The 14,909-nt window shown below is 41.0% G+C and overlaps 2 protein-coding genes across 2 annotated transcripts; one reads left to right on the top strand and one right to left on the bottom strand.

The window, feature by feature from the left end:
- Positions 1-1,745: 1,745 nt before the first annotated feature.
- On the bottom strand, positions 1,746-7,548 carry LOC109464742 (3-oxoacyl-[acyl-carrier-protein] reductase FabG-like). The gene is made up of 9 exons (XM_019761819.1): positions 7,451-7,548; positions 6,326-6,496; positions 5,386-5,478; positions 4,730-4,815; positions 4,080-4,173; positions 3,325-3,394; positions 3,119-3,155; positions 2,673-2,739; positions 1,746-1,990 (listed from the first exon to the last, which is right to left on the bottom strand). The coding sequence occupies exons 1-9, from the start codon at positions 7,463-7,465 to the stop codon at positions 1,832-1,834; spliced, it is 792 nt and encodes a 263-aa protein (XP_019617378.1). The 5' UTR covers positions 7,466-7,548; the 3' UTR covers positions 1,746-1,831.
- An 878-nt stretch (positions 7,549-8,426) lies between these two features.
- On the top strand, positions 8,427-13,670 carry LOC109464521 (putative ammonium transporter sll1017). The gene is made up of 7 exons (XM_019761527.1): positions 8,427-8,766; positions 9,427-9,740; positions 10,287-10,425; positions 11,155-11,378; positions 11,729-11,870; positions 12,562-12,734; positions 13,299-13,670. The coding sequence occupies exons 1-7, from the start codon at positions 8,532-8,534 to the stop codon at positions 13,668-13,670; spliced, it is 1,599 nt and encodes a 532-aa protein (XP_019617086.1). The 5' UTR covers positions 8,427-8,531.
- Positions 13,671-14,909: the final 1,239 nt, after the last annotated feature.

Genomic DNA, 14,909 nt, shown 5'->3' with positions numbered 1-14,909 from the left:
CCCCCAAACCCCCAGTTTTTGGCATGCTATGGAGACTACGTTGCATGAAGCGCTAGCCAGGCTCTGTCATCTATATTAGCGTTTAGAGACGGATTCAACAGATCTGTTAGTACATGTAGTCACAAGCAGGTTAGAGCATGAGGGATACAATTCCTTGGTCATGAGCAAAATTTCAGTCTCCACCAGACTTCTTTTGCGAGCTTCTCTGGCCGGCTACCTTCTCTTGCCAATTAATACCCTTTTTAGGCCGATTTCTACGATTTATTCAGCCCGCAAAATAAGTCTGGTGGAGACTAAAAATTTCAAGTCAAAGAAAGACATGGATGGGCAATCCATGAAGTAAAGCATTCGTGAACATAACTGGACTTACAGTAGTAGCAAAGTAATAATAATCAACATTCCAGGGTGTGTGACAGGCTGAATAAAAGTTCTAAACTGGAACTATGCGGCTCCAGATGTCTTACTGAGGGACGACTGCGTGTGCTAGATGTCGGTAGCTTGAGGAATGAATCCCCTCTACTTTATACAACATTCCAGGGTGTTGTTCACTCCAAGGCTAGAGGAGGACAAGCCTTATGAGATCCCAGTAACTTAAGGAGACCTGGCAGGCATACTACATGTATAACACTAATTATAATACTGAAAGGAGGCAGTGTCAATTGCACCAACCACATAGTGAATTACATAAAATTGACCTTTCTATTGACAATAACTTTATTATCTATTTTACCAAGCATACATACATTTCTATGAAAAAAAGATGGCAAGATAATAGCAAACTACACTTTTAAATTGAAATACCAACAATTTGGGTCACAATTCTTCACTACAAGTCTCTGGCTCTCTTGTTTGTTTTAAAGGGCTATCCTATAGTACATTTCTATTGTTTCGTGATATTCCATGATCAGTATTCTTTTCTACATAATCATGTAAGAACAAACTTACATCATCATCATCATCGTCGTCCTTCCTCATAAAACTAAGGATAGAGAGTTCACATCTCAATGCACAGAGTTCATCTATAAATGGAGCTTTAAACAGGGAATGGTACCAGGTATAGTCGTCGTAAGATATCTCTTTAATTTTTACCTCTCCTTTATACATGATCTGTACTTAGCTTGTAAGAGCATGAATGTACAGTATAAAAGGTCTTTCTTATATATAACCTCCTTGGTACAGTTAACTGAGAAGTTAGTTGCAAAGTTCAATTCAAGCTTAGTTCCAACACAAGAAGGGAACTACCATAAATTTTTAGTCAATCTTGTCAACCTTCGTCAGATGTGTGATGCACTTGCTGACTCTCTACAAGTGCATCACATATCTGACAAAGGTTGACAGAATCGACCGAAAATTTATGGTGAGTTCTCTTCTTGTTTTGGAACTAAGCTTGAACTTTGCAACTATGTATTCTACCGACACAGATGAGGCCACACCAATTGTTGTTTCTCTGATTTTATCAGAAAAAATATGAGGCAACAAGGTGAAATAAAAAAAACAGGCCAAGGCACCCCATAAAGGCTGGAAATGTTACAATATGAGCCATGAAGTCAACATACATTTACCAGGCTGGTTTCAAATTAAAACAATAGATTTTGAGCTTTTAAAGAAATGAAGTTGCACTGTTACATTGAAAAACTTTAACAACTAGGATGAAAAGGACTCTTTTCAACTGTTGGGGCCAAAATATGTCTTTGATTGAGCATTTTGAAGTTGGTTCAGAACCTAAAATGTTTTTTTTTAAATAAAAAAAAATGGACAGGGCGAATCCAAGAAACAACAAATTAAATTGGTGTGGCCTGAGCTTTCATTTGAAATCAAGTTCATAACTAGGTTAGCGTGGACACATGGCGTGTCTGCCTCCATCTACAGGTAGTGTTGCCCCGGTGATGAACGACGCACTTGGGGACGCCAGAAACGCGATCGTACGCGCCACCTCCTCCGGCTGTCCAGGACGGCCAAGGGCGTGTGTCATCTTTGTACGCTCAAGAAACTGTTGGAACAATGGCCTTCATGAGAAGTGTTTTACAAGTTGTGTTTTACTTTAATCCACTGACAGGTTGGAGTTATACACTTTCATTGGCTTTGGTCCAGTTGAGGTACATGTATGCATGAGAAGTTCTTCTTGTTTTCTTGAGTCTGTAGTTGTAAAATGTTTATTATTCTGCAATTTTTCTGTCAACTATATAGAGCAAGATATTATTCTCATAATTCTCCCAGTGCAAAAGTACTGTCTAATATGCATATTGATATATAGAAACTTGATACATTATTGGGATATCCATTAGTTGCACAATTTATAGATATATATAGTTGAGCACTAATGAAAGTAACAGTAACAAATGTAAAAGTAACTATACGTATATACAAAGGTAACATTTACAAAGCATATGCATAATGGTTACTTTCGCATATAGTCTGCTCTGTTATTTCTTACTCAAACACATTCATATACATATGTGGTGACAGGAGTCCAAATCCCTCCTGCTATAAAATTGCAACATTATGTAATGTAACACCAGTTACCATGGTGACAGGCGTATGGTTCAGGTCATTGATCTTATTGGTTTGGAGAAGAGGAAGAGGAAACAGAGCAAAAGCAATATGTTTTCCTTCGGTAAACATAACAAATGGCACACACACACACACACATACAAACACACACACACACAAACCTTAGCATAAGCCTCTTCATCAAGACCAGCACCTCTTTTTTGCAGTTCTGTGATGACTACTCCAGGGCTGTCGGGAAACACAGACAAGGAACAACCCAAACATTTTATTTATTTGTTTCTTTGTTCATGTGTCACAAGAAGCCGAATTATTTCAAGGACATTGTAAAACTATTTAGGCAATCAATACAAATAAAGGAGTATATTTAACACAACTACTCTTCCATACTTTATAAATGTTTAGACTTTTCATCAAATCATTCAAATAAAAGTCTTGGGCAAATATTCGTCCTTAGATCCCTTTGAAATATCTACTGTCTCCTGTCACCATTGTTCACAAAATAAACCACATTCATAGCTGCACAAGACAACACATTGCTAGTATTGGCATGGATATACGGTGTAGCATTTGTCTGAAGTTGAGTGTCAAAAGTAACATCAGAACTTACTTTACAGAATTGACTCTGACATTATCAGGCGCAAGTTCTGCAAAGAGAGGAAGACATGTCAGTCAAAATCTTGTCTTAGGAAAAACAGCTGATTGCCCAACTATCAAAATGTAAGCATTTAGGTATACATGTATATAAAAAGATGATGAAAGGTGAAAAATTCAGGTAACTATAGGTGGAACAAGAGGTTGAATCAAGTTAATTACCCAAAGCAAGGCTCCTTGTGAACTGGTCCACAGCACTCTTGGTCATGTTATAGGCAACTAAACCTGGAAACTAGACAGGAGTAAAGGGACTTATAGATAGCAAGCAGGAAAAAGTACACACTTTCCTCTGGTAATGATTAGACCAGTGTTTTAGCCAGCGTTTGACAGAATTTTGCCGCTTGCGACAGACAAAAATTTTGACAAAATCATCATCTTTGAAGGAGAAAAATCAGCAAGTAAAGATAAGGAAAGAGATGTCATTAAACTAAGCTTAGTTTAAAGGTAAAATATGCCCCTAAAAATGCAGTAAATATCATTTTAGATGTCAAAATCTCCTGGTAGTACCTTTGGCAATCAACATATTACCTAACAAAATTGAGATGACAAAAAAAAAAATTCAGACTGGTTAGAACACTGAATTAGCTATATAGACATTTTCCCACCAAGTCCTCAACAAATGATCACACTGGGAAATTAGGTGTAAACATTGATGCATGCATTTATAACCTATACTCAAGAAACATGCCCCACATATTTGATAAAAATGTGTTTTGTAAATCGGAAGTTGTACACTAACCACTCCAATATCGCTTCAAACATTTGTTTCCCTACCTAATCTACTTATTTTATGTTCACTTACAAGAAGAGTTCAATCATTCATGGCTTCAAAGCTCTTCACACTACAGAAGTATCTGTGTGAAAGGTACTTGAGATATAGATTCGTGCTTGATTCCTGAGTCGAGTGGAACACTTACAGAACGTAGACCATTAACACTGGAGACGTTGACGATGTTGCCTTGACTCTTCACAATGTGGGGAACAGCAAGCTGAGTCAGCACAAACATGGACCTGCAAGCAAAATTACACATGTATATGGTTCCTGGTTGGAGTTTAAATCTGACCAGGGTTCCAAATAGTGTGCAATATATTGCCGGATCTGCGTGGTTGTCATATGCTAGGTCTGGCTCCCCATTGCTCAGCCATCGTTGTAGATTTTCAAATACGTTTTGAATCGACCAAAAAACCTATGAATTTCAAGGCATTCAAGTCACCCGGGATTGCAAATAACGTATTGCAAAACCTTTTTTTTTTTCTTCATTTTTCAGAAACACAAAGTAGTAAGCTATTTTAGCATAAAAACCGTTACCCTGGGAAAAATTTTTTTCCAGGCAGGTCCGTTGAAAAAACTGCAAAAAAACTATATTTTTCGTATCCAACATTTACGTTTGACTACAGTTTCTACCCAAATTATAGTGTCAACAGACGATAACCAAAATTCAAAAATCAAAATGTTAGGTAAAAAATAATCTAGATGTTGTCATTTTTCCTTTGCACACTAATAATTGTTCCAGTGCAGAAAATACTGCTTTCTGTTAACTAGAAGAGTTGATGCAATTAAACCTACCTGACATTGACTTTGAAAATGTTATCAAATGCCTCCAGACTGGTGTTGTGTATGCTTCCCATATTCAGGATTCCTGCATTGTTTACCTTAGAAAACAAGAAGTACTTTTACTATCAGCAAGTAATTCTCATGAATGTTGCCTGGCTATCTGGCAAAATATTCAATAAACAAAATCAGGGTTTTTCACAAATACAGTGTATTACAATGGACAATATTAGGCTTCAGTGTTTATTATTACATTATTTTACAGAAATATGAAATTTACAATAATTACACTTTCCATTTTAATTTGAACACAATTTAAGGATGACTACAGAGAAAAGCAAAAAAAAAATGTGTCAAACTCAAAGAGAATGACAAAATTGTCAAATGATGTGGGAATGTAGTTTGCTCTTAGGACTGTGGGATGCACTTTGGGAAAAATTGGGACTATTACAGTGTTCTCGCCAGTTTTTGTTTTTAAATTTCTGTCACTTGATGGAATTTTGCCAGTAATGAAAGACAAAAAATTTTGCCCAATTGTTCATCTTTGACAGACAAAAATTGAAAGAAATGGAAAGAGATTTCATTAAACTATGCTTAGTCTACCAGCAAAATTTGCCTCTCAAAATGCCCCTCACTCAAGATTTCAAAATTTTTCCCTACGAAAATCTCACCAGGATGTCCAGACGTCCAAACCGCTCAACTGTCTCAGCTACAAGACGCTCCGCCACAGTCTCATCACAGATGTCACCTGGCACCAGGTGAGGCTACAGGTGGGAGAAATGATCAGGACGTCAGTATTAACTCTGGACCAAGGTATAAGCTTGCAATCACAGCTACATATAGAATATCACACGGTGTATATGTATCGCCTTCAGCCGTCAGGTGATCCGACTCGCGGTGGCCCGGCACCGAGGGCGATGCGGAATACACTGTGTTGTATTTTATTTATGTCATACCCACCCAAGAAAATGTGCCTTTCAATGCAAAATGAGCCCAAGTTTGGTGTCCCTAAACTAAAAAATGCAACAACATCAATTCCAACGTCTGAGTTCTGTATTCAAATTTTCGAAAGCAGCGCACACGGTTTGGGCAAAATGCGTTCGATTCGTTCTATGGAAGCCACGGAACCCGTTATCAAACATTATCGCAGCCCGGGTATGATATATAGAATATTACATGATCGTGAATTCTGTATCGCCTGAGGTACCAGCCATACCACGGGTCGGATCGCCCAAAGGCCAGAGAAATATCCAATCCGCGTGAGGGCTGGGACCGAGGGTGATGCGGAATACACCGTGTTGTATTTTATTTATGTTATACCCACCCACAAAAACAGACATTTCAATGCGAAATGTTCCAAAATTTGATTATCTAAACAAAAAGTGTAATGGTGTCCATTCCAACATCCGAATTCGGTGTGTTCGAAGTTTCGAAAGCAGTGCACTCGGTGCGTGTGACACACGTTCAACTTATTCTATGGAACATTGGGAAGCCTGTGTGATAAAAAAAAGAGAACCCCAGGCCATACCGCTAGTTATCACATGGGCCTGAACACCTAGCTGCCTGTATCAAACGTTATAGCAGCCCAGGTGTAACATAAAGGAACTTTACCTTGCTCTGTGTTTCCTTTTCACAGTCCCCCGCCACTCTCTCCAGGTTTGGCACATGTCTCCCCGTCAGTGTGAGCTGGGCTCCCAGGTTTGCAAACAGACGGCTGGTGGCTGCTCCAATGCCAGAACTGGCTCCGGTGATGAGGGCCACCTTCCCAGCCAGAGACACCACCTAGCAGGTTGGAAACACATTGCAGGTAAAGACGTGAGCTTTAGATTGACCAATATGCATGTATCACTTAAACAACAGGAGCTATTTCACTAATTTGCATCATCCTTGCCTTGACTTGTCAAACTTATGTTTCCTTTTGGATGTTTAAAAAAAAAACTGTCTTCAATTATTTGCATATCAATCAATAAACCTGCCTTTCTGACAAGTCTCCATTGTCACTGACAAAAGGTAGTGGATGCTACATGAAATGTCTGACCGTTTCCAAAATCATATCCAGTTGCTTGAGTAACTGTTTTTTTTTTTTTTTGGCAAGACCATATGCATCAGTTTTTTGTTTCACAAATGAGTACTATATGTAGTATGTGCATCAACTTTCATATGGTATTATCCCAGTAAAAAAGTTCACGGTCTGAAAAAAAAAAAGACAATGTCATGTTCGTGGAACTATATGTTTGCAGTGGCGGCAGGTGCAGGAAAAAGAAAGTCCGCGATTTATTTGCTCCTGGTTATGATATTACAGTTTGAGGTGACCGTGAAAAGTGCAAACATAAAAGTACCACGAAAAAATCGTGAATCACAGTACTCTCCTCTTAAAGATGGTGCAAATGTACCCTTAAAAATTACAACATGCTGGGGAGTTTTACAGCACATAAAGTGTAATTAGATACATTTATCATTAATAAACAAACATCAAGGACTCGGGTGTAAGTTGCAAGATCCTAGAGAACACATAACTTAAGTACATAAAGAAGATCAAAAACTTAATCTTCAAGGTTTATTTTAGGAGTACTTTTAGTGTGGGGGAGGGGGGCTTTTTTGTTGCATGTTGCATGTTGGAACGCCCATTTTCGTCAAAATTGTGTAAAACACTGACTGACAACAAGCACTTAGTGAATAAGAAGTAATACACAGCAATAAAGCAACAGATATCACGGCATTGACGTTGAGATTTACCTGTTGAGACGCCATGTTGCCCTTCAAAAGATTCTCGAGTGCATGCAAAGACAAGATGTTGCTTATGCTTTACCTTTAACCTTCAGTGGACTAGTCCATGATTTGTTTGGGTGGGTATGAGAATTTACTCTCCCATTCTCGCAATCTTTGAACTAAGGATAAAATATCAGACTACTGCTCCAATCGATAGAGTTGACTGACGTTTGTAAAATATAGTTTTGTCGTTGCCGACTTTGTTTGAGCTTTTCTGCAGTGAAAGGTTGTTTGACCTCGAGGTGAGTGAAACCCCGGTTTAAATCGCTAGTCGGCGTTCTTGAGCGCGATGACAGAACTGAGCCTGCAGGTAGCATGCCTCATCTTTTTAATTACTCAAAATAAGACACAAGACGGGCTCACTTGTGCTCCCGTAGTGCTAAACGTTTCTTCTAATGACGAACAAGCAATACATACCTGAATTTTAGAGCAGAAGCCAGTAGGCGGGTAGCCCTTGGTAGCTATCCTATTTCCATCTTCTACTTGATGTACACTGAGTAAGGTCGCACCTCAGTATCCTTTCTGCCACTGCCCAAGAAAGCTCTAGTAAGTCAGAAAACGGACCAGTATGAAAACCTTACAGTACTAGTACTAGTATGGTAACGAGCGGGGTCATCTGGGGTCAATAGAACATCGTCGTCCGATGTTCTATTTACCTCAGATGACCCCGCTCGTGTTACCATGGATTGGAAGCACGGATTCGTTTTGGGAGACTCTACCTTAGATGGTGGGGGATTCATGAATATCTTCTTTTATTATCTTCTTTTATTAACCGGTCGCTTTTTGAGGATTATCTCTCACCCACCATTTCTCTAAATTCCTGTTTTACACACGAATAAAACGCAATTAAGAGGCGTCCTCTTTTAGATTGAACAAGGTGTCAACACCCCCATAGAACTTGCTGAATGGACTATCCCCAACAAACGCCAAAATTCGATTGTTGTTTCAAACTGTAAAACATGGAGAAACCCCAGATTCTATGGCTACCACAATTTATTTAGTACTTTTCTTGTTCTGACTGGATAATATGAATTAAAGTTCTGCAAACATGGCGACTACGTTACCCACGACCACAGAGGATCCGACGTCCGTCGCCTTGGCCGCTCTGGAATCACGAGTGACCACCTTGGAGACTGTCCACCCGACTAGCCTGGACACACTGCTCCTGATTCTATCAGGATGTCTGATCATGACCATGCAGGCCGGCTTTGCTATGTTGGAAATCGGGTCAATCAAGGTCCGCAACGTCAACCACATCCTACTCAACAACGTCATGGATGTTTGTGAGTCAAAACCTTCCATTTAAATACCAACTCAAAATGTTTTTATAACTAATAATGTCATATAGAATTCTCAATGACAAATAACAAACAGTATGTGACAAAGTTATGTATCGGGTATTGGGTTGCGTCAGTGAAGGCTGGGCATCCACACCAAAAACAGTTACCCAAGCAACGGGATATGATATTTGTAAACACTGGAGAGCTCTTGAATTCGAATATAATTCTCGTTGTTGCCATAACTTTCTTGCTTTTCTTGTTTTTAATAATTTAAGTGTTACTTAGCTTCTCCATAGTTTATGTTGCTATGATTTTGTTTTGACCATTTAATTTTTACTTAATTATGATTTGTTAATATTTTCTTGTCATTTGCCTTGTTTGCCATTTCAAGTGTTTCAGCTGTTAATTTGTGATTATTATTTGTTATGTTTAATTTAAAGGATGAGGGCTTGTATCAGCCTAACAGGCTTCATCCCTTCTCCTGTAGTGTTTTTATTCAATTTACTCCACTTTGTATTTTCGTGCGAACAACAATAAATAAAAATAGATAAATAAAAAAATTCAGCATGTTTAGAAGCACGAACCATTGATTGGTTTTGGGTTGTTAGGGACACAGTTTGCTCAAACGCTAACCATCGACGCTTCGGACCCACCTACCTTCAGGTATTGGATCTGCGGCATACTTCTTCTGGGGTTACGCGGTGTCCTTCGGCCCCACCAGTAGCGGGTTCCTGGGAGGCGACCACTACGCCCTCAGACATTTCGAGTCGGACGACGCCCTGACGTGGGTCTTCTTCCAGTACTCCTTCGCCGCTACGGCAACCGCTATCGTGTCGGGGGCCATGGTCGGGCGGACGCACCTTCTCGCTTACATGTGCTACTCCTTCGTCATAACGGGCTTGATCTACCCTACCGTGGTCCACTGGGCCTGGTCAGGGGAGGGCTGGCTCAACTCAGAGACAGGATACGCCTACCAGGTAACCAGCAAGAACCTTTCACGTTCTTATGACATGCAAGGGAGGTCTTCTAACTTTGATGCTATTGGTAGGCCATGTTGATTATGTTGATGACATCCGCGCATGAGTTTTCGTCCGTTTCCAAAAAAAAAAACATTTTGGTCATACTGTAAATACAAAGCAGCTGCAAAACGATCACATATATGCAGTAAATTGAAAATTAAATGACCGGCAAAATTGGCAAACGATACTGATTCAATAGAATGCCACAATCAATTCCAAAGTAAAAGAAAATGTAAAGAGATTAAAATGAAATCTATTATTCGCCATACCACACTCTGTGTATTTAGTATTTCATATATTTCAACCTTCATGACCACATAGATTTCATAATGAAGGCAACTTTTTTGCAACGTTTTTTTTTATTCGCACGAAGAGTCTTACTTAAAATATCGTACTTGTTCGCGTTCTGCTCCCTTCTTTCTCACACAAAAATAAGTGGTGAAAATTTTGTTCGAATGCCTTGCTATAGTTACCTACACCATACAAACGGCCTATTCTGCCCAGGATTTTGCCGGGAGCGGAGTGGTACATCTATGCGGCGGTACTGCGGCTCTGATCGGAGCCATCGTGCTGGGGCGGAGGAAGATCGTCAAGGAAGACGAAGAGTCTATTCCGCCTTCCGCGCCTGCCCTGGTCACACTTGGTAAAGATAAACAGTATTATAGACTTGTTATACAATTGTTTATCGTTTATTATTCAGTTTGTATCATTCTGAGCACCAAGTCTGCTTAGTTATTCAAACGCAATTCGCATGTCGTTGGATGGAAGGTCATTTCAGCACCAAGGACATGATGGGCAACGGAAAGGAATTTTTGCTACAGGGACTGCTGCAGTACCGTTAAAAAAGCCAGGTGGACCATTTTTGAACTTGACCTACATTTTCACAATAGCCACCCACGTACGCGTACTGAATAAACTTCTCGACCTACCTACCTACAGACCCACACCACAGCTACCCCACCAAGCCCAAACCGAAAACATACCCTTCTGACGAAGGCAATAATAAAGAAGACCAAGATTAACTGTGTTGTGCACTTAAGACTTGAAGAGTTGTGTTGTAACTTAAGACTTGAAGAGTTGTGTTGTAACTTAAGACTTGAAGAGTTGTGTTGTAACTAAAGACTTGAAGAGTTGTGTTGTAACTAAAGACTTGAAGAGTTTAAAGTTATACTAATAGGGGAAGCATGCAAGCACGAGGTAGCTTATTCCAAAGTGATGTTGTTCTTGGATAGAAGCTTTCAGCATATGGAACTTCCTCCACGGAGCATTTGCCGTGGAAGTAGCGATAAAATAACGCAAGGCTTGCAACGGTACGCCTATGTGAGAGTGGTTGTAGGGTGGTAGAATGTCATAAAATTGTATCTTGCTACAGGGTTTTTCATCCTGCTGGTGGGGTTCTTCGCCTTCAACGGCAGCTCGCAGGGCGCCATGTCGTCTGACGGAGACGCGGGAGCCGTGGCCCGGGCCGTCATGAACACGGGCCTGTCCTGCAGCGCCGGCGGCATCGTGTCCATCCTGGTGGTGCGTTACGTCAAGAAGGAGGAGGACAGCTACGCTACACTGTGCCTCACCGTGAACGGATGCCTGGGAGGCACGGTAGGAACAAAAACAGCCGGGTTTACAAGCTGATGCATCTATCGACCATCCTCCCTCAGTTTTTTATGTTTACCGAAGGAAAACAGATTGCTTTTGCTCTGTTTCTTCTTCCTCTTCTCCAAACCAAAAAAGGTCAATGACCTGGAGCAGAATGTCTGTTACCATGGTAACTAGTGTTGGGTTACAATGTAACCGTTACATCATGTTGCAATTTTATAGCATGAGGGATTTAGACTCCTGCCTGACCATATATGTGAATGTCTCAATGTTCTTTTATTTTTGTTATTTGCCATTAGCCTTCGGGCAGGAATTTGCAATAAACTTTCTATGCATGATGCACTCTCTCCCAGGTTTCCATCTGTGCATCTGCTAACGTGTGCACCACATACGGAGCCCTGCTCATCGGTGCGACCGGCGCTGTGGCGTGCCTGGCGTGGTCAGATGGTCTGAAGAGGTGGACACCAGTACAGGACCCGGTGGACGCTACAGCTGGTATGCACGGTCTAGTTTGAGAGTACAATGTGTGCTTTATGATTGATTCCCTTTGGTCGAGAAAAAAAAACGAGAAAAAGTTTTCATCTCTTTTTTTAACACCCCGTTCAGACGATTGAATCGCGATTGAGGTCCAATCCCGATTAAATCGCGATTGATTTTTCTGAATCTAAACGCTCCAATCGCGATTGAATCGTGATTAATCAAATCCATCTCTGGGCGGTGGATTCAACCGCGATTGACTGCAGTAGACCTATTCGACTTTCACGGATCGCATAACCTGCCTCGTCACAGGGGGGATATTTCGAAAGAACGTAGAAGGCTAAAGTCGAACGTGGCTTGTGCTCGCGGTGTCCCCCCTGGCAGATCATTTTTTTACTAAAAGGTGTCTATTTTGTCGGTTATATATGCGGAAATGACAGGAAAACAGGCACCAACTTTGTATGGTTGCATTCTGTACAACAATTTAAGGTTATTTTGTTCGGTGACGTATACGCCAGTTTATGCGATCCGTGAAAGGAACTTTCGAAATGCCCCACCTGTGACGGAGTTTCTATTCGAAATGTCCCCCTGTGACGTAAGCAGTTTATGCGATCCTTGAAAGTTGAATGGGTCTATTACCGTGCGGAAGTTTTAGACATTTGGCATCATTTGATAATCTTTCACCCCTCCCTCTCGCTCCTGGTTTCAGTTCACGCCGCCTCTGGACTGTGGGGAGTGATCTGCGTTTGTTTCATGGACAAGGATAACGGCATCTTCTACACCAGTGACCAGCCCTCGGCCTGGTACCATCTGGGAGAAAACCTGCTCGGCGCGGTCGCCATCGTAGCCTACACCGTGGCCACCACGGCCGTCCTTTCAAAGGTACACCGAGAAAGCTGGTGAAATAAGAAGCCCTTTTCACACATTCACGACCTTCGCCTCGAATTTTTTTTATTCATCAAAACATAACAAGGACAGTGTGGCGCCGCACTCAAGTTTAACAGTGCGAAACACAATTAACATTTTGAAACAAGTTTGAACTGCAATTTCCAACACAAGGTTTAGAAATTGGACAAATTTTCGACTGTACAACTCCAGTCTTTATCAAGGAATGAGCAATCCACTACTCCGTGACGTCACACAGATGACACACGTGACTCCGTGAGCAGTGGATCGTAGGGTGCAGAAAGTCTGTGGCACCCCCCGTCTCTGTTGAGGGATGGTTGTAATGCCCTGATGTTAGATGGCCTCTTGTTTTATAATGACTTCTACCAACACAGATACACTTCGAAGATAACACTTAATGTCTGTCCTTCCTGATTCGTTCTTTCTACTTTTTTTTTCAAACTTTATTATTATTCACAATGTTGCATTAAAAAGAGATACATAGTTAACATACAATCGTACGGAATGATACATAAGAATCAAAGACGGTTTTTTTAACAGATAAAGTTATCTTTCTACTATCCATCAGGACTGGACCTGGTAGGAATCCTCCGCTCCAAAGAGGAGATAGACGAGCATCACCAGGCTGAGGTGGAGGTAGCGGAGGAGATGAAGCGGCGGGCCAGCATGATGCCGCCCTCCCGCCGCCTGAGCTTCATGCCATCGCTGGGGTCCCGGTCCTCCCACCTCACCAAGGCCCCGTCTATCAAGGTGGTGCCCGAAGAGCCTTCGAGCCCCGAGGCAGCGACCCCTTCTCCTGCACCCAAGACAGGTGGTCAAGCACCAAGTGGTCAAGAACCAAGTACCGGTCAAGCACCGCCAGCAGAGATTCCCACCCTGCGCAGGCTACCACCAATCGAGCCGCCGGTGTAATTCCTGTACTTAGGGAGGAAAGCTTTTGCATTGTGAAATAAGCACAAAACCTTTTGGGGCTACAAAGATTATTGGTCCTTTTATACAATACTAGTTGGAGTGACCATGCATACCGTATTCATATCGCCAAAGAAACTAACGCTTATACACACAAGCCATATTGAAAATTTCATGGCCATACATACCTGTATTTGTCCAGATATTCAACTGCTACAGCTGTAAAATTTTACTTTTTGGTATTCTACTTTGTTTAAATAATCAACTCAGGGTTTTGCCTTTCCATTTTACCTCACGTACATGTAGTATATGCCTGCAACCTTGCCTCAAATAAAGCTTGTTGTACATTCCCCCACTGAATTCACTGAACGCGTGAAGTCTTGTGCCTGAGTCGACAGGAAGTAACGGTATTTGTGAAGCGTTATTGTCTTGTTTATCTAGAAACAGAACGATAAATACGAGTCTATTTCGTTGTTGTTATGAGTCCAGTAGAACATTCAGATAGCTAACCCTACTCTCCAAGCAGAGGTTTAGGCTTATTTATTGTTTTTCGGCAGTTTTATCGGGCTTGGTTTTTTGTATTGATATCTTTTTTTTTTGTTTTGCTCAATCCACTGGATACTGTCTTTCCAATTTGATATTGCCTTTCAGCTAGTGCTGCATACCTAAACCCACATTCAGGTTCAGGTCCGGATTCAAGTCCAGAGGTTTAGGTTCAGGTTCAGTTCCGGACTTGTAAGTCCGGACCTAAACGCATGGCATATACATGTATAAAATTCCATGTTGGCAACCTTGCAATATTGTCTGGGTGAAACTTTGGCCACATAACACGGAGGCCGGTACTTGACGATGCCCGATGGCAATGTTTTCTTCATTTTGCAGCAAAGATTTGCAAAACTCGGTTCTTGACTTTTAGGTTTTTTTTTGGACTTGAACCTAAACATTCTTACAAGTCCGGATCCAAGTCCAGTGAACCGGTACGCAGCGCTACTTGCAGCCAACAAAAGATCTGCTTGGAGATTAGCTTAACCTGAATTAATATATTAAAGGTAAAGGACAATATATCCCTTTGGTATAGCTGAACACATGATGTAATATCATATGACAGCTGTCACGCACGGATCAATAATTAATCATTCAAAACTAAGAATTGGGTCAGGTCGGGGATGATGCAGGACAACAACGTACTGAAAAACTAGTATTAATATTTTATGATATATAATATTTAGCTGATCAAAGAAG

Source organism: Branchiostoma belcheri, unplaced genomic scaffold (genome assembly GCF_001625305.1).
Source record: "Branchiostoma belcheri isolate BF01 breed outbred unplaced genomic scaffold, Haploidv18h27 scaffold14, whole genome shotgun sequence".
Classification (NCBI taxonomy): domain Eukaryota; kingdom Metazoa; phylum Chordata; class Leptocardii; order Amphioxiformes; family Branchiostomatidae; genus Branchiostoma; species Branchiostoma belcheri.
This window is presented reverse-complemented; position numbering and strand designations above follow the sequence as displayed.

Coding starts and splice junctions, on each gene's coding strand:
- LOC109464742 (XM_019761819.1), bottom strand. Junction 5,479..6,325: donor AAAAGGAAACACAGAGCAAG/GTAAAGTTCCTT, acceptor TCCCACCTGTAG/CCTCACCTGGTGCCAGGTGA. Junction 4,816..5,385: donor TTGGACGTCTGGACATCCTG/GTGAGATTTTCG, acceptor TTGTTTTCTAAG/GTAAACAATGCAGGAATCCT.
- LOC109464521 (XM_019761527.1), top strand. CDS start 8,532: ATGGCGACTACGTTACCCACGACCACAGAGGATCCGACGTCCGTCGCC. Junction 8,767..9,426: donor CAACAACGTCATGGATGTTT/GTGAGTCAAAAC, acceptor ACCTACCTTCAG/GTATTGGATCTGCGGCATAC. Junction 11,379..11,728: donor ACGGATGCCTGGGAGGCACG/GTAGGAACAAAA, acceptor ACTCTCTCCCAG/GTTTCCATCTGTGCATCTGC.